The 18,209-nt window shown below is 45.3% G+C and overlaps 1 protein-coding gene across 7 annotated transcripts in view; it reads right to left on the reverse strand.

Moving 5' to 3' along the window:
- The window catches only part of PPP4R4 (protein phosphatase 4 regulatory subunit 4), a 92,550-nt gene that overhangs the window by 19,802 nt on the left and 54,539 nt on the right, over window positions 1-18,209 (reverse strand). For all 7 annotated transcript variants that reach the window (XM_059686002.1, XM_059685994.1, XM_059685998.1 and 4 more), the window contains 6 exons: window positions 13,522-13,644; window positions 12,107-12,276; window positions 11,291-11,410; window positions 10,461-10,538; window positions 9,403-9,486; window positions 8,655-8,837 (listed from right to left, as the gene is read on the reverse strand). In XM_059686002.1, the coding sequence (XP_059541985.1) occupies window positions 8,655-8,837; window positions 9,403-9,486; window positions 10,461-10,538; window positions 11,291-11,410; window positions 12,107-12,276; window positions 13,522-13,644 (758 nt within the window). The remainder of the gene's footprint in view (window positions 1-8,654; window positions 8,838-9,402; window positions 9,487-10,460; window positions 10,539-11,290; window positions 11,411-12,106; window positions 12,277-13,521; window positions 13,645-18,209) is intronic.

Here is an 18,209-nt window from a genome sequence, read left to right on the forward strand (position 1 = left end):
GGGTTCAAGATACTTGTTAGAGAAAAATTTCTTAACCAGATATAAAGGGTAGGGCAAAAGTAGTTTTACAGTTGTTCATATGGAAAAATAATACAATAATTAATACATAATAATACAAGAATAAACTCTGTTTTGCATACTCACAACTGTAAACCTACTTTTACCCCACCCTGTATTGCGTCCAGTATAAGTTCATGTTCACCATCTTGGCTTACATATCCTATATAATAGAAGGCTAATATGCACATTGTCCCCTCGACCAGGAGATCGATCAGGGGGCAAGGCAGCCGGCCAACCGCCCGTGGTCTCCCCCAGACCTGCCCAGCCCAATCGGCCCCAATCGTGGCAGGCCAGCTGGACCTCACCCTTGCATAAATTCATGCACTAGGCCTCTAGTAAGCATTATAATATTCAATTTTTGAAGATTCAGATTATTATAATGGGGAGCTTTGAAATTCAAGTAGGATAAAGCTTTACATTGCTGAGAGAATATTGGCTGCTATCTCATCTCATCTCTCTATATAAAAGCCTAAGTGACCGGCCAGCCACTAGGACATGCAATGACCATCAGGGGGCAGACGGTCAATGCACAGGCATGGAAACCTGGAACAGACTGATGAATCTCAGAGGGAAGGGAGGAATGGGGGTAGAGAGGGAAGAGATTAATCAAAGATCATACATGCATCCTAGAGGCCTGGTGCACGGATTCATGCACCAATGGGGTCCCTCGACCTGGCCTACAGGGACTGGGCTGAAACCAGCTCTCTGATATCCCCTGAGGGATCCCAGATTGCAAGAGGGCGCAGGCCAGGCTGAGGGACCCCAACGGGGTACCAATCTATGCACCAGGCTTCTAGGATTTTATAAAACTCTTTCCATTATATGACATACTATTCTGTGTGGTGTTTTTAATATATTGAATGTAAAAAAGAAATGTTCACTACAAATTAGAACAGTAAATTTAGAAGTACACATAAACAGAAATATCACAAAATTTGAAAACAAAATTTAGATACATGAACTAAGTAAAAGCATGTTATTCTTTCCTTTCATTTTGTGTATACAATAGGATTTCAAATGAATATTTACTACTTACATGAAAATACAGATATTTTGTACTTAACAGTATCCTATCTAATAAAAGAGAAACATGGTAATTAGCATACAACCGCTACCCTTCCCATTGGCTAATCAGGGCGATATGCAAATTAACTGTCAGCTAAGATGGCGGCTGGCAGCCAGGCAGCTTGCAACTAACATGAGGCTTGCTTGCTTCAGTGACAGAGGAAACCAACGTTCCCCGCCTGCCTTGCCGGCCTCTGAGCCTGCAGTTTGAAACATTGTAACAAATATAGAAGCTAAACAAAACCCCAGAAACCTGCTTTCAGCGAGCCGGGATCTCAGAGCTGGAGTTATACATTGTTTCGATTATAGAACCCAAACAAACGAGATACCTGCTTTCAGCAGCAGAGGCCTCAGAGCTGGAGCCAGAACTAAAATTGGCCCAGAATAAAAAAAAAAGAAAGAAAAAAAGGAGCAGTTGGGAGCTTCAGCCCTCAGACCCTTACCCAGACAGGCCAGGCACCCCAGTGGGGACCCCCACCCTGATCCAGGACACCCTTCAGGGCAAACCAGCCAGCCCCACCCATGTACCAGGCCTCTATCCTATATAGTTAAAGGGTAATATGCCTCCCAGCACCGGGATCAGCGGAGCCAAGAGGCCTCCCGGCACTGGGATCAGCGTGACAGGGGGCAGTGCCCAAACCCCCTGATCATCCTGTGGCTCTGTGTGTGGCAGGGGGCAGGGCCACAACCTCCCTATCCGCCCTGCTCTGTTCGTGACAGGGGAAGGCACCCCAACCTCCTGATCAGCCCTGCTCTGTGCCTGATAGGGGGGAGCTCCCCAACCCCCTGATCGCCCTGCGGCTCTGTGTGTGACAGGGTGCGGCGCCCCAACCCCCTGATCGGCCCTGCTCTGTGTGTGACAGGGTGCAGCGCCCCAACCCCCCCGCCCCCACGGGCCCTGCGCTGTGTGTGACAGGGTAGAGCCATAACCTCCCCATCGGCCCTGCCCTGAGTGTGAGAGTGGCGGCGCCCCAACCCCCTGATCAGCCCTGCTCTGTGTGTGACAGGGGGCGGTGCCCCAACTCCCCTATCGGCCCTACTCTGTGAGTGACAGGGTGGAGCTCCCCAACCTCCTGATGGGCTCTGCTCTGTGCGTGACAGGGGGGGAGCTCCCCAACCCCCTGACCGACCCTGCTCTGTGCGTGACAGGGTAAGGAGCCCCAACCTCCCTGATGGGCCCTGCTCTGTGCGTGACAGGGGGCAGTGCCCCAACCCCCTGATTGGCCCTGCTCTGTGCGTGACAGGGGGTGGCACCACAACCTCCCCATGGACCCTGCCTTGAGTGTGACAGGTGGCGGTGCCCCAACCCCCTAATCGGCCCTACCCTGAGCGTGACTGAGGGTGGCATCGCAACCTCCTGATCCGCCCTGCTCTGTGCATGACAGGGGGCGGCGCCCCAACTCCCCAATCGGCCCTGCTCTGAGCCCGACCAGGGGCTGCACCTAGGGATTGGGCCTGCCCTCTGCCACCCAGGAGCAGGCCTAAGCCAGCAGGGCGTTATCTCCCGAGGGGTCCCAGACTGCGAGAGGGCACAGGCCAGGCTGAGGGACCCCCTGTTCCCCCCCGAGTGCACAATTTTTTGTGCACCAGGCCTCTAGTCCTATATAATGAGCTAATATGCAAATAGTCATCATGCCCTCATGCCTTAATGGCTCAGACACTCAACACTGGGGAGAGGAATGGGGACCAGCCAGGGACAAATGAGCTCGCGAGAGAGGAATGGGGACCAGCCAGACACAAATGAGCTCATGAGACAGGAATGTAGACTAGCCAGGCTGCGGCCCAGGAGAGGGACAAGCTGCCCGCCCTGTGGTCCCGGGCACCAGTGGCTGCACCTGTGGCCCAGGAGAGAGAAAAGCTGCCCGCCCTGTGGTCCTGGGAACCAGCGCCTGCAGCTGCAGCCTGAGTGAGGGACAAGTGGCCTGGGAGAGGAAGCCGCCTACCCCACAGTCCCGGGCACCAGCGCCTGCAGCCTGGGAGAGGGACAAGCTGCTGCCCCACAGTCCCAGGAGCCAGCGCCTGTGGCTGTGGCCCAGGCAAAGCCACCTGCCCATGGTCCCCTGTGGCTGCAGCCAGCCCGGGGGGAAGCTGACCCGAGTCCCAGGTGCCTGCAACCGGCTGAAGGATGGAATCCTGGGTCCCGGGTGCGAGGCGAGGCAGAGGCGGTTAGGGGCATCAGACTGGTAGGGGAGCAGTTAGGGGCAATCAGACAGGCAGGCAGAGGGGTTAGGTTCAATCAGGCAGGCAGGCAGGCGAGTGGTTAGGAGCCAACAGTCCCAGATTGCAAGAGGCAGTTGGACATCCCCCGAGGGGTCCCAACTGGAGAGGGTGCAGGCTGGGCTGAGGGACCTCCCTCCCCTGTGCATGAATTTCGTGCTCCGGGCCTCTAGTACATTATAAAAGGTAAAAAAAATAAAAATAAAAATAAATTAAAAAAAAAAAAGAGGTAAATTATCTTTGGAGCCAGAATTTAAAGGTAAATGCAATCATATCAAAAGCACATAAAAGGCAGCTTGAAGATGTTGGGACAATTTGAGCACACAAAGAATGTCTGTAGCTGATTAAAACATTATTTAATATAAAAATGAGTCTAAACAAGAGACAAAACCAAAAATAAAATTCCTTTGTCACCACTGCAAGTGGCTTCTGCCCCAAATGCTAGCTCTGCAAATCAATGAAGGGAAAGAATAAGACTGCATCCTGTCTTTACATTTCTACTAGGAAACGTATTTCAGGTGATCAGATAGCCCAAGTGGATAGAGAAGAGCATCTCTTCACAGAAGAATATCATTAAAAGTGTAGAAGAAATGATAGAATTTTTAAAAATCGCTCCTTTGCAAGTTCTAATGAAATAACTGATTCAGGTTAAGAATTATCAATAGAGGAAAACAAAGATGGCAGCATAGGGAAACACTGGAAATTGCTGCCTCACACAACCACTTCAAAAATACAACTAAAAGACAAAACGGCCATCATCCAGAACCACAGGAAGGCTGGCTGAGTGGAAATTCTACAACTAGAAGGAAAGAGAAAAGCACACTGAGACGCAGAGGAGGTGTGGAAGTAAAGTGCAGAGGTACGGAGGCGCACGTGGAAAGGGCTGGCAACTGAGGACATGGTTGTCTTTTTCAATCGGGAGCGAGTCTCAAGCTCCCAACTGCTCTGAATTCCAGTTCTGGGTGAGTCTCTGTGGACCCAGACTCATACGGTGAGAAACTGGACTGTCTGGCATCGGTCGGAACTCGAGGGCGGCTTTCTCTCAGAGGTGCTTGTGGCGATTACCGGGACACTGAGAACAGGAGCCTCTTAGGGTAGGACTGAGGAGCAGCCACAGCTGTTTGCTCCACCCTGTTGATCCCCTGAGACCCTGCCCCACCCAAGCTGTGAGCAGAGGCTTTTGCATATGAAAGGCCTGGCCCTTTGCAATCTGAAAATTACCTAACAAACTGCAGCTGGGCCAGACAGACCCAGAACTTCCAAAAGAAGTCCCAAGGCCCCACAGCAGCTTGCATTGCTTCACAGATGGGCCTCATCTGGGCACCTCCAAATCCCAAACAAAAAAGAGGAATCTGCAGATCTCTCCATAGCTCCTGCTGGGTAGCCTCAGGCAGAGGCTAAATTAGCACCTCCTTAGAGATCCAAGTGCCAGTGTACCCAGTGGTCAGAGTGGGACCATCCAGATTACAACTCCTCAGATCCATAAGGGACACACTTAGGGGGCAGACTCAGTGAGCACCAAAGCCCCACTAAAGCAAGTCTTGCCTCAGAAGGGTGTCTCCAGCACAGTTCTCCCACCACAGACACAGCTGATTCTCATAGCCAATTGGCCTGGAGGTCAATTCCTCCCAGTAATACCAACTACAATCAAGGCTTAACTACAACAAGACTGTGCACAAAGCCCACAAAGGGGTGCACCAAGAGTGTCCACCTCAGGTAATTGGGGAGGCTGAGCCACTGGGCCCTGCAGGACACCTAGCACAGAAAGCCACTCTATCAACACAGGAAAGCAGACAAAATGCGGAGACGAAGAAACAGGTCACAAATGACAGAAATGGAGGAAAGCAAACTAATGGATATAGAATTCAAAACCACACTTCTAAGGTTTTTCAAGAATTTTCTAGAAACCGCCGATAAATGTAGTAAGACCCTCAAGAAATCTAGTGAGACCCTCAAGGTTATGAAAAAGGACCAACTAGAAATTAAGCATACACTGACTGAAATTAAGAATATTATACAGAGTTCCAACAGCAGACCAGAGGATAACAAGAATCAAGTCAAAGATTTGAAATATGAAGAAGCAAGAAACACCCAACCGGAAAAACAAAAAGAAAAAAGAATCCAAAAATAAGAAGATAGTGTAAGAAGCCTCTGGGACAACTTCAAGCGTACCAACATTTGAATTATGGGGGTGCCAGAAGAAGAGAGAGAGCAAGATATTGAAACCTATTTGAAGAAATAATGACAGAAAACTTCCCCTACCTGGTGAAAGAAATAGACTTACAAGTCCAGGAAGCGCAGAGAACCACAAACAAAAGGAATCCAAAGAGGACCACACCAAGACACATCATAATTAAAATGCCAAGAGCAAAACACAGAGAGAGAATCTTAAAAGCAGCAAGAGAAAAACAGTCAGTTACCTACAAGGGAGTACCCATATGACTGCCAGCTGATTTCTCAACAGCAACCATGCAGGCCAGAAGGGAGTGGCAAGAAATACTCAAAGTGATGAATAGCAAGAACCTACAACCAAGATTACTTTACCAGCAAAGCTATCATTCAGAATTGAAGGTCAGATAAAGAGCTTCACAGATAAGAAAAAGCTAAAGGAGTTCATCACCACTAAACCAGTATTATATGAAATGCTGAAAGGTATCCTTTAAGAAGAGGAAGAAGAAGAAAAAGGTAAAGATACAAATTATGAACAACAAATACACATCTATCAACAAGTGAATCTAAAAATCAAGTGAATAAATAATCTGATGAACAGAATAAACTGGTGAATATAATAGAATCAGGGCATAGAAAGGGAGTGGACTGACTATTCTCGGGGGGGGGAGGGGAAGTGGTGTTGGGGGTGCGGGAAGAGACTGGACATAAATTATACAGCTATGGATGAGGACAGTGGTGGTGGTGGTAAGGGCAGATGGTGGGGTGGGAACCGGGTGGAGGGGAGCTATGGGGGGAAAAAAGAGGAACAACTGTAATAATCTGAACAATAAAGATTTAATTTAAAAACAAAGAATTATCAATGGATGCAAAAACTAATGGGAAATTGGGTGTCAGCTTCAGATTACAATGCCAATCACAGGGAGAAAGCATAATTTTGAAGTGGACTAACAGAGCTGTTATCAGCTGTACAGCCACCCTTAAGTCACGTATAGGGACAACCATCCAGATACAATGCAATATAAGTATACAGTAGCACTTACGAAATATTTAGGTTAAGCCAAAAATGCTTAACCTAAAACTCAGCAAGCCCTTACATCTACCTTCCAGTTTACAAGAAACATGAAATAGATGAACAAATTAACCCTATGAAAAAGCAATCTAACAAACACAGAATTGAAATATTCCACGGGACAACTAAGTCTTCCCAAATTCAACATCATGAACAAATAGGGAATGGTGGGCAGGGGGTGGGGGGAGGATCTGTTCTGGATTAAGAGATGTAACAACCAGAGGCAATAGCTAGACCTTCATTAGATCCTCCACATCCACATGCTCACTCGTTAGTGCTCAGGCCTCTGCACGAGGCACTCTTGATCAGAGAGCTTTTTCCTGCCATTATGTCCACAGCAGCAGGCTGCCGCCCTCCTCACTCTTCCTGAAGTGTGCTCTGTAGTTCCTTATTGTACTTTCATCCTTGATGTGCTATATATGCGTGTGCTTGCTTATTGCCTGTCTCCAATAAAATGTAAGGTTCCACAAGAATAGGTCCTTTGTCTCTTCCATTCACTATTGTATTCCTAGCATCCAGAACAGTGTTAAATAAATGAGTAATATTATGACCATTAGATGTAAAACTATATGTACATTTTTCTTTTCTCCAGAGAATACTGAAACAGAAGGAGTGTCTTCTTTGGTCCTGAAAAGTGTGCGGAAATAATCATGTATCTCTTTTTATGTGTGGAATTACCCTCCTTGTAAAAGAAAACAATAAAACAAATCTCTGAGGCTTAAAAGTATTTTGTTCACACTCTACGGTTATAAATCACTTCTCTTTCCTAGTAAGAGAAGCTAAAAATATGGAATAATTATGTAGTCTCAGTTTTCTAAATACAAACATGCCTACTGAGTAATTAAATTGAAATAATAAGACCAAACTTCATAGCACTTTTCAGTACGTGCAGGTATATTTACTTATTTTATCATCTATCACTCTCCTCACCACCCCCTCCTTAGAACACAAGCTCCATTAGAGCAGGACTCTGTCTGTCTTGGTCACTCCTGTATCCCCAACTCTTAGTGCCCGACCCAGAGCAGGCACTCAGAAAAGTGAAATAGTCAGTTTTGCTCAATTTCATGTGAAGTCCAATGTGGTGCACGCATGCCCTGTCTTCTGACAAGGACATTATTGTTATCAAATCACCTCTCGCGGCTGTTCTATCTACAGTGTGCCTGCATCCTCCACGCTTTGCTTCGGTACATGAAATAAACTTGTAGAAGTGTTAGTTCATGAAACATATGCCTCGATTTTTTTAACTTAACTAGTAAATGATACCAATGTCATTTTTTTTTAATCTTTGAAGCCAAAGCTAATTTGGATTTTTGAGATGGCTGCTAGATTTCATTCTCTCCCTTTCATTGAGAACAATGAGAATCTAAAGTACTTTTTTAACAGTTTCTAAGATGTATGCATTACATGGAAATTCTTATACTTCAGAAGATGGTAGTAGGATGTCATCTAAACTGGCCAGTGAACTGCGGGTTAAATAATCCCCGCTGGAATTCTTGTGAAAAAGGCAGACAACTTAGTCAATGGGGAAGTTTATGTACAACTCTCCCCACTTTCTCTCACTACCCCTCCACGCCTCGCTTCTGATTCAAATTTTAAAGTTATCCCTGGAAGGGCACCCATGCTTTGGTATAAGCTTTGCCTGTTGCATGGCCACTCTTCAGGGACTATTTTTAAAAAGTAACCAGACTAATGTTAAGGGGACTGAGGGAGCCTTGGCAAAATGGCAGGGTTAAGCAGGCCCTGAGGCCGCCACACACAAAGGTGCTCGTCAGAGCAGAAGGGGCACTGGCAGTGGAGGCCGCCCGCTCCCTCAGCCTCCCCTTGAGACGGACTGCATCCAGGCTGACATGAGTGTATTTACCCTCTCCCTGGCGGCATGCAAACAGGGTAAGTGAAGGCGTTGCCTGCTCACTCCTCTCCCGGTGGCAGAAGATGAGCAAGGGAGACCAGTGGAGAAGCAACTGGGAAGAGACCCTCCTCTGGCAGAATGAAATGAACTGGGTGCTGCACTGTCTCAAGAATGTAAAAAACTTGCCAGGAATCCCAAAGAAGATAAAGGGGTGGGGCTCACATTTGTCATCATGATTGTGAACATTCTTTGTAAGAAACGATAATAAATCTGGTCACTTGATATGATGTGTGGCAGACAGGCATATTTCTGCAGCAGCTTCTCATGGGTTCTCCATTTTAAAGAGGCTGCAGCTCGCTGTTCAGCAGCCGTGAGTGCTGGAATCAAGTCAGGCAGGGATGGCAACTGAAACGGAAAACACCAAAAGAACCAGCGATAAATTAACTGCAGGATTCCGTCAGATGGGTCAGCTAACAACACACTGCGGAAGGCAGTTCATTTCAGAACATCGGAGGCATCTCAGTTGTCACAGGGAGATAATAATCTGATTAAATCAAATACTTAAAAAATATCCAAAAATAAAATTAGTTGCTGGAAACAAAATTTTGAAATAGAGACTGGGACTCTCACAACCCTTCTAATTAAAGTTTATTCTATTTCACTGTCAGCCAACTTTGACTTTCTAAATTCCTACTCCTTTGTCCTTACAAGTTGTTATTTCTGGAATAATAATGTGAATAAAAAGTGAAAATATGAATGTAAACTCCAAGGACTATAAATAAAGCCATGGTAGTGAACGAATTGTAGAGGAAATTCAAGCTGCTCAGACTCCAACAGGCATTTACTGAGCACCTACTGTGTCAAGCACTACTTAAATGTTTCCCACACAGCCTTTCACTGACTCCTCATAACTCTGTAGAGAGAAATAGTGCTTCACAGCATTCAGAAACTTTTTGACATAGGGGATTACCTTATTTTCTTGAATACTGCTTTCTCCACCCGTAGACATAAGTTCCAGGATTTCTGGAAGATGATCTATAAGAGCATCTAGTACCTTTTAATAGAGATAATGATTATTCTTGTGGCAATTACAATGTTTTTCTAATCTTAGATTAGTTAACTCCACATGTCAATTCCTACACAGAAACAGTGCTATTTACCAAACAACATTTTGGAGGGTTCTATTTTCTTACTTTCCTTACCTCTTCTTGCTGGAGGGTCTTAGAGACACGATCAACTGCCTTGATCAAACTACCTATTACTATCACACTATCAAACTATACTAACCTATACTGCCTCTTAATATGTTTAAACAGTCTAGATCTGAGACAGCTACACATCAATCTGCTCAAACACCTTTGAAAAGCACCCCCAGTGATGTGGAGTTGCACTGTAGCAAGCTAGTATCATTTAGGTGGATAGAATATATTTAACTACTGCATCAAAATTAAGTATTTCAAAGCCTTCACAAGTATACTGCCAAAGTAATGCTGAGAGAAAAAGATATAAAATGTGACATAACATAGGGTTACAGTTGTGTAAAATAAAAATCTTTATATAGAAAAAAATGAAAAAATTTAACAAAATACTAATAGTGACTGGAACTAAAGGTACTCACTCTTTTAAAAGTTTGTCTACTTTTTGGCATTTCCAAAATTTTCCTGCATAAACCAATATATATGTATATAGAGGGCATCCCCAAAAAATGTATACACACTTTGAATAATTATTAATTCCAATGGATTAAATCTGAAAAGAAAGAAACATGAATTGAGCTATCAGCTTTTAGTAGCGTATACATTTTGGGGGGAACACTATATATATAATTATTTTAACTAAATATATTTTAAAACCTAATTTTTATAAAAGACCTTCCCAACTTTCAGTCTCTGATACAATGGTACATGGACTCCAAGCTTCTGGGGCTGGTCAACTGAAAGGCCATGCAATTCCCAAGAAGTAGGGGGAAGGCATTGATGTATTCAGACTTAACATAAAACACGTAAAACTCAAAAAGTAAGAAATTACCTCCAGTGATTCGTCTTGTAATAATGTTATTAGTTCTTTGTGTATTAAATATACTCCAGAATTCAGAAGTTTAGACACCTAAAATGTAGCAATAAAGTCTCTCAGATTTGACTCTACTAGACATATAAAGGTTGTAGTAACAATTCTTAAAATTACATCCCTGTTAGGTACTTCTAAAATGAGACTAGGTTAAAACATAAATATAACATTAGATTTCTAGAAAAATTAGTTGCATACATGACTAGCTTTACAGTCTGCTAGAACATGCTGCAGGGTGCGAGCGTATGAGGGTGAGAAATGAACCTATGGATGGAAGTGCAGGAAACTGAGTGTATCAGTCATAACTTTGCTATCACAAGCACCAGTGAGCCCAGGGTGCCTCCCTGCACGGTGGGAAGCCTCAGAGCAGCCATCAGGTCCACCAGGGCATCTCGGGTTTATGGGCATCCATTCCGGCTCAGAGCTTCTGAGAGAGGCAATTGCTACTGCAGGCCCACGACACAGGTAGGGACAGTGCCTAAGCGAGCAAAAATAAAGGCTTTTCTATCAGAGACTTCAGTCAGCATGCGAGGAGTTGGGACAGTCTAGCCTAAAGTGCTTACTTGAATGAATGCATTAATAAATGATCAAAATATAATATTTTTGTAAACGAATTTACATTCTAAGAAGATAATTGAGAAAATTTTAAAAAAGATTTAGGACTAGACTGTGAAAAAAATATAGAGCTTATATTTTCTAATACATCTATAAATAGAAGTGTACAAAATACCAAATAATCATCTAGTTAATAGGTAGAATTAACAACAAATGTATCACTTCTTCAGACTTACTTCATAAAAGCAAATGGCAATAGTGTATCTGACGGGTACCTCAGGGTCATGACAAAGGCAAAAGAATGTAGAATAGAGTTCCAATTGGAAATTTTTAGGGTCAACAAAAACAATCATGGCCTGGTGGAGGTGGAAGGAGAGAAAAGCATGCATCAATACATAATATTCATTTCACTTAAATTGAAATCATGTCCTATGAATCATAATTTACTTAGAAATCATATTTGAAAGATCCAAATGTATGCATATAATTCTAATCCTATATAATAAAAGCCTAATATGCAAATTGTCCCCTCACTGGGAGGTCTACTGGGAGTGTGACCACTTGCTATGATGTGCGCTGACCACCAGGGGGCGGCGTGGAACATGGCAGGTGTCTGCGATGCGGCACTGTCAGTGGGCAGTGCTGGCAGTAGGCGTCACTGGAGGCGCTGCCGGCCCTGATGGGCCCCGACAAGAGCTGGACACGGTGGGATGGTGGAGCAGGTGAGGGGGCAGCGCCAGGCCAAGTCAGGGTGCCAGGCAGGGCTGTGGGGCTGCGAGGCTGGGGGTGCAAGCTGGGCCTCAGCTCGTGCCCCCAACCTTGCAGCTCACCCTGAAGGACCCCACCTGTGCACAAATTCATGCACTGGGCCTCTAGTTTATACATAGAAGTCAATGTAAATTACACCAACATTTACTAGGTACCTACTATATATACCAGATACAATGCTAAACAGCAGGTGTCAAATATGGCAATATTTTTAATGCTATCTATTCACATAATTTTAAATAATAATCAAAATGTTTAATCAACACAAATATATAATTTATTACCGGAAGGTTATAAGCACAGTTCTTCCGTACTGAAGTATACTTCTTCTCCTGCTCTAAGATTTGGGGTGGAATCTGGTTTTCATTGTGTCCATTTTCTTGCTGCAAACCTAATGTACAAAGTTTCTTATAAAACTCCAAAAATCTCAAGTGTTGATCTGGAGTAAAAATTCCTAGAGAAATGTAAAACATTTGTTCAACATTTTAATTAAAAATTAAAAAGATAAAAGCAAAGTACAATAAAAATTAGAACCAAATATTTAAATAAATGGTTAGAGATCATAAATAACAGCAACAAGGAGGAAAAAGTAACTGCTATTAAGAAATCTAAAGGGTTAACTGTTTCACCTTATGTTGATTTTAATAATATTTTAATTTCAATAGCATAAACTATGCAATACAAGAATTATGCCTGCATTAATTTCTGCAGCATATGTCACACTGCAGACCTAACAAGTCACTATAATAATAATAGTGTGGCCATTATTGCTACTTACTTATGGTAAATATTCTAAATTGCCTGCTGAAAAGACATGTATATGTGTCTACAGAGGAGCTTGAAAATTGAATCTGAAAGATAGCAAAATAAACTCAAAATATTTTTTTTCCAAAATATTTTTATCACCCTAACTGGTTTGGCTCAGTGGATAAGAGCGTCAGCCTGCAGACTCAAGGGTCCCAGGTTTGATTCTGGTCAAGGACATGTACCTTGATTGTGGGCACATCCCCAGTGGGGAGTGTGCAGGAGGCAGATGATCGATGTTTCTAACTCTATATCCCTCTCCCTTCCTCTCTGAAAAAAAAAAATCAATAAAATATTTTTTTAAAAATATTTTTATCAATAAACTGGTTCCACATTCATTAACTATGTTAGGGAGCTAGGAACTCAGTATGAATTCCAATATATTTTTCAACTACCCATTAAAAGCCTACAATCCACATAAAATGTTTTACTATGCTAGATGGTTATAACTTAATGATTACATTATTATAGTAAGCTAAGAACTGACTAATATATTCAAAGTGCCAAGAGTTATGGGTGTTATTCTACTTTCTAAGCTGAAAGTCTCATATTATACATTAATTATTCAACAGGTAATTAATAAGGGTATAACTAGGTAACAATAGTTAATATGCCTGAGCTTTTTTTATCAGATACAAACTAACACATAAAATATTCAGAAATTTAAAAGGCTACTCCTACTTCACTCTGTCACTGTTCTATCAAATCAGTTCTATTAGTAAAAAATGTTATTTCTAAATGTGTTCTAAATTATGCTACCAAAATTCTAAGACCTCTTAAGAGTTTACATACTTAAAGGGTAAATTTTACAACTGAATGGCTGAAGTTTAGTGACAAAGGTAGAAGACAAAGGAAAAATTATCTATAACCTTGAAATTCTTAGGATACATCATACCGTATAGTCCATGGCATAGTTTTCCTAAATGGAAAGATAAGGAAATAAGAATTGATTCATCTGCTTTGAAAGACTTTTCACAAAATGATTTCACTAAGGGAAGTATAGTTTGACTTCTATCATCTGGAAAACAAACCGAAATAAAACATACTTTAGATCCATTGCTCATACTGCACATTTGGAAACTAATACATATACATAAATTCCAGAAAAAAATATTACTATGCTAGTCACACAGTAGTAAAAAATATCTGAAAATAATGAAGATGGAAGTGTATAGTGAAGAAAGGGTCAGAGGAGAGTTGAAATTATCAAAAACTTTAATGCCAGGCTGAGGGAGTTACACTTTATATCGTGGGCCTTAGGGAATCTACACTAATAAAAGAGAAAAATGGTAATTGGCATATGGCGCTACCCTTTTCATTGGCTAATCAGGGCTATATGCAAATTTAACTGCCAACTAAGATGGCAGTTAACTGCCAACAAAGATGGCAGCTAATTTGCATATGTAGGCACAATGCAGGAAGGCGAAAGGGAAAGCAGGAAGAAGCCCCCTGCCACTGACAGTGATCAGAAACCCAGGGGGGAGCTAAGCGGTGGGGGGCAGGGCAAAGGCGGCCCCAGGGCCCCAGGGCCGCCTTTGCCCTGCCCCCCAGCCATGATCACAGAATCAGGCGCCTTTGTCGCCCTGGCCAGTGATAGCAGGAAGTAGGGGTGGAGCCAGCGATGGGAGCTGGGCACGGTCGAAGCTGGCAGTCCCGGGAGCTAGGGGTCCCTTTCCTGGGCCTAAAGCGGAGCCCACAATCGCGGGGCGCTGCAGCTGCGGGTCCCTGCTGCCTGAGCTGGACGCCTCAGCCAGAGGAGTCCTGCAGGGGCAGGGGCGGAGCCCGCGCGATCATGGCGCCCCCCACTGCCACTGCGGGTCCCCGCTGCCTGGGCCGGACGCCTAGGCCAGAGGCGTTAGGCCTGGGCAGGGGCAGAGCCTGCAACCGCGGGGAGCTGGGGGTCCCCTGCCCAGGCCTAATGCTTCAGCCAGAGGTGTTAGGCCTGGGCCGGGGAAGAGCGGGAGATCGCGGGGAGCTGGGAGTCCCCTGCCCAGGCCTAATGCCTTGGCCAGAGGCGTTAGGCCTGGGCAGGGGCAGAGCCTGCAACCGCAGGGAGCTGGGGGTCCTCTGCCCAGGCCTAATGCCTGGGCCAGAGGCGTTAGGCCTGGGCAGGGGCGGAGCCTGCAACCACGGGGAGCTGGGGGTCCCCTGCCCAGGCCTGACACCTCTGCCGGAGGCCTCAGGCCTGGTCAAGGGGCCGATCTGGTGATTGGTGATCGGAGGGTGATGAGGGTCAACTCCTCTGGCCGAGGCATCAGGCCTGGGCGGGGGGCTGGGGGTCCCCTGCCCAGGCCTGATGCCTGGGCCAGAGGCATCAGGCCTGGGTGGGGGGCGGAGCCGGGGATTGGAGGGATATGATGGTCCCCTTGCCCAGACCTGAAGCCTGGGTCAGAGGCGTCAGGCTTGGGCGGGGGTGGAGCAAGCGATCAGAGGGAGATGGGGGTCCCCTGCCCAGGCATGATTCCTGGGCCAGAGGCCTCAGGCCTGGGCGGGGGTCAGAGCCAGTGATCGGGGGGAGATGGGGGTCCCCTGTCCAAGCCTGACACCTCTGGCGGAGGCATCAGGCCTGGGCAAGGGGCCGATCAGGCGATCAGAGGGTGACGGGGGTCTACGCCTCTGGCCGAGGCATCAGGCCTGGGCATGGGGCAGAGCCAGCAATCGGAGGGGTCTGGGGGTCCCCTGCCCAGGCCTGACACCTGGGCCAGAGGCATCAGGCCTGGGCTGGGGGCAGAACCAGTGATGGGGGGAAATGAGGGTCCCCTGCCCAGGCCTGACACCTCTGTCAGAGGCGTCAGGCCTGGGCAAGGGGCTGATCCTGCGATTGGAGGGTGATGGGGGTCAACGCCTGAGGGCTCCCAGTATGTGAGAGGGGGCAGGCTGGGCTGAGGGACACTCCCCCCCGCCCCATACCCAGTGCACGAATTTCGTGCACCGGGCCCCTAGTCCTTTATAATAAAAGGCTAATATGCAAATCGACTGAATAGCGGAACGACCAGTCACTATGACGCACACTGACCACCAGGGGGCAGACTCTCAATGCAGGAGCTGCCCACTGATGGTCAGTGTCCTCCCACAGGGGAGCACTGCTCAGCCAGAAGCTGGGCTCACGGCTGGCAAGTGCAGCGGCAGTGGCAGGAGCCTCTCCCACCTCTGTGGCAGTGCTAAGGATGTCCGACTGATGGCTTAGGCCTGCTCCCCGTGAGCCTAAGCCAGCAGTTCTCAACCTATGGGTCGCGACCCCTTTGGGGGTCGAACAACCCTTTCACAGAGGTCGCTTAAGACCATCGGAAAACACATATATAATTACATATTGTTTTTGTGATTAATCACTATGCTTTAATTATATTCAATTTGTAACAATGAAATTGGGGGTCACCACAACATGAGGAACTGTATTAAAGGGTCGCAGCATGAGGAAGGTTGAAAACCACTGGCCTAAGCCATCAGTTAGACATCCCCCAAGGGCTCCCAGACTGCAAGAGGGCACAGGCCAGGCTGAGGGACCCTGCTTCCCGAGCGCACGAATCTCATACACCAGGCCTCTACTAACATATAAAGTGATTACAAATTTAAAAGCTAAGATGATTGCGGTTTTGAGCCTGAATAATTAAAAGAATTTAATTTCACTAATACCAATACATGAGAAGCAGGCACAGAAAACCTTTCTGACTCTCTCTTGCATCCATCTCATGACTTTCTGCAGCTTTTTGATTGAAATTAAGTTAGCTTATAGTATGTTCTGTACAGTAAATTTCTTCACTATTATTTCTTAGATAAGTCTTCTTTAAAATGCTGATTGATTTATTGGGTATGCCTGCTTAAGTCAAAAGTTTCTGATATATTAGTAATACTTAAGTCTTGATTCTAAATACTCTGAATTTCTCAGTTCTCTTAAACTTTCAGAAATAAATTACTATTTTATTAGGGGTCGGTCTGATGATATTAAGTAAAGTGCTATAACAGGCTTATTAGTATTATTGTTATTACTGTTACTAGAGGCCCGGTGCATGAATTCATGCAGCAGTGGGGTCCTTCGGCCTGGCCTGCGGGATCGGGCCAAAACCAGCTCTCTGATATCCCCTGAAGGGTCCTGGATTGCGAGAGGGTGCAGGTCAGGCTGAGGGACCCCACGGGTGCACAATCAGGGCTGGGGAGGGACGCGGGAGGTTGGCCAGCTGGGAAGGGCCAATGGGAAGGCTCCAGGGCATATCCAGCCTGTCTCGCTCAGTCCTAATTGGCCAGACCCCAGAAGCAAGCTGCATACTGGTCAAAGTTTCTACCCCCAGGTGGTCAATGCACATCATAGTGAGCAGTTGAGCGGCCTTAGCATATCAGTAGCATATTACGCTTTGATTGGTTGAACAGCCAACCAGACAACTGGACACTTAGCATATTAGGCTTTTATTATATAATTATATGCCGGGAGCCCGTCCATCCTTGCTGTTTCAAGGGACCTGGCATATATGGCATACGGTTCTTAATATGTTTGCTCACCTTCTTGGCGCTGTGTTTTAACCAAGGTCACCTCTCCAAGAAAGGTTGAATCCCCAGGTAGGGATTTTCCCCTGAAGTTAGGGAGGGAATAAAACTCCTCAACTAAGTGCCAGGCGGGTAATTAATCCCTTTAACTACGAACAATCATGCTTAAACTACATAATCTTTTCTCCCTGGAATGGAGATAAGAAACGCCCTAACCTTTGTAATAACGATTGATAGGATTGAATCAACTGGTATAAATACAGTTGTAACAAGACAGAAACACTCAGAACTCAGAACACAGAATTCAGAAGACAGAACTTAAGAAGAGAGCCAAGAAGACAGAACCTACACAGAACCTACAGACAGAAGAACTTCGCTGGAGAGAACATGGCAAAAGATCCTGGACTGAACCTGACTACAGAAATTGGCAAGAGAACCTGACTAGAACCTGGTGACTGAACCTGGCTGGAGAACCTGGACAGAACCTGGCTGGAGAACCTAGCAAGGGAACATGGCTACAGAACCTTGCTGGAGATCTGAAGGGACCCCTGGACCTGCTGGGGTTGGACCCCAGCAATTATATAAACACATTTCAGTATCACCTATACTGTTTTAACTAAATGACATTCTTTAAACAAGCATTTATTTAATTTCTTACAGAACAAACATATTAAGTAACAAGATGAAAGATAAATGACCTCTGAACTTGAGAAAATGAGAGCAGCGAAGAAGCTAAAAATAAAGTATCATAGGACAGTGTGATCATAGTTTTCATAGTTGGTATAATGCAGGGGTCTGTTAACCTTTTTGGTAAACTTTCTAGGCTTTGCAGTTTATCTACGAAAACTACTCAACTCCGTCACTGTAGCACAAAATCAGCTACAGAGAATACATAAGCAGGAGGGCATGGCTATGCTCCAATAAACCTCATTTATAAAGCCAGGTGATAACGGGAGTTGGCCTATAGGCCATAATTTGCCAACCCCCTGGTATAAGGGATTTGGAAAGATGTTAGAGGGGAAAATATATTAGAACTGGGCACTGGAGCAAGAGAAGTAGGCTAGGAGAAAAATAGAAGGGAGAAAAAACAGGTACAAAAAGAGC

This window comes from Myotis daubentonii, chromosome 1, assembly GCF_963259705.1.
Source record: "Myotis daubentonii chromosome 1, mMyoDau2.1, whole genome shotgun sequence".
Classification (NCBI taxonomy): domain Eukaryota; kingdom Metazoa; phylum Chordata; class Mammalia; order Chiroptera; family Vespertilionidae; genus Myotis; species Myotis daubentonii.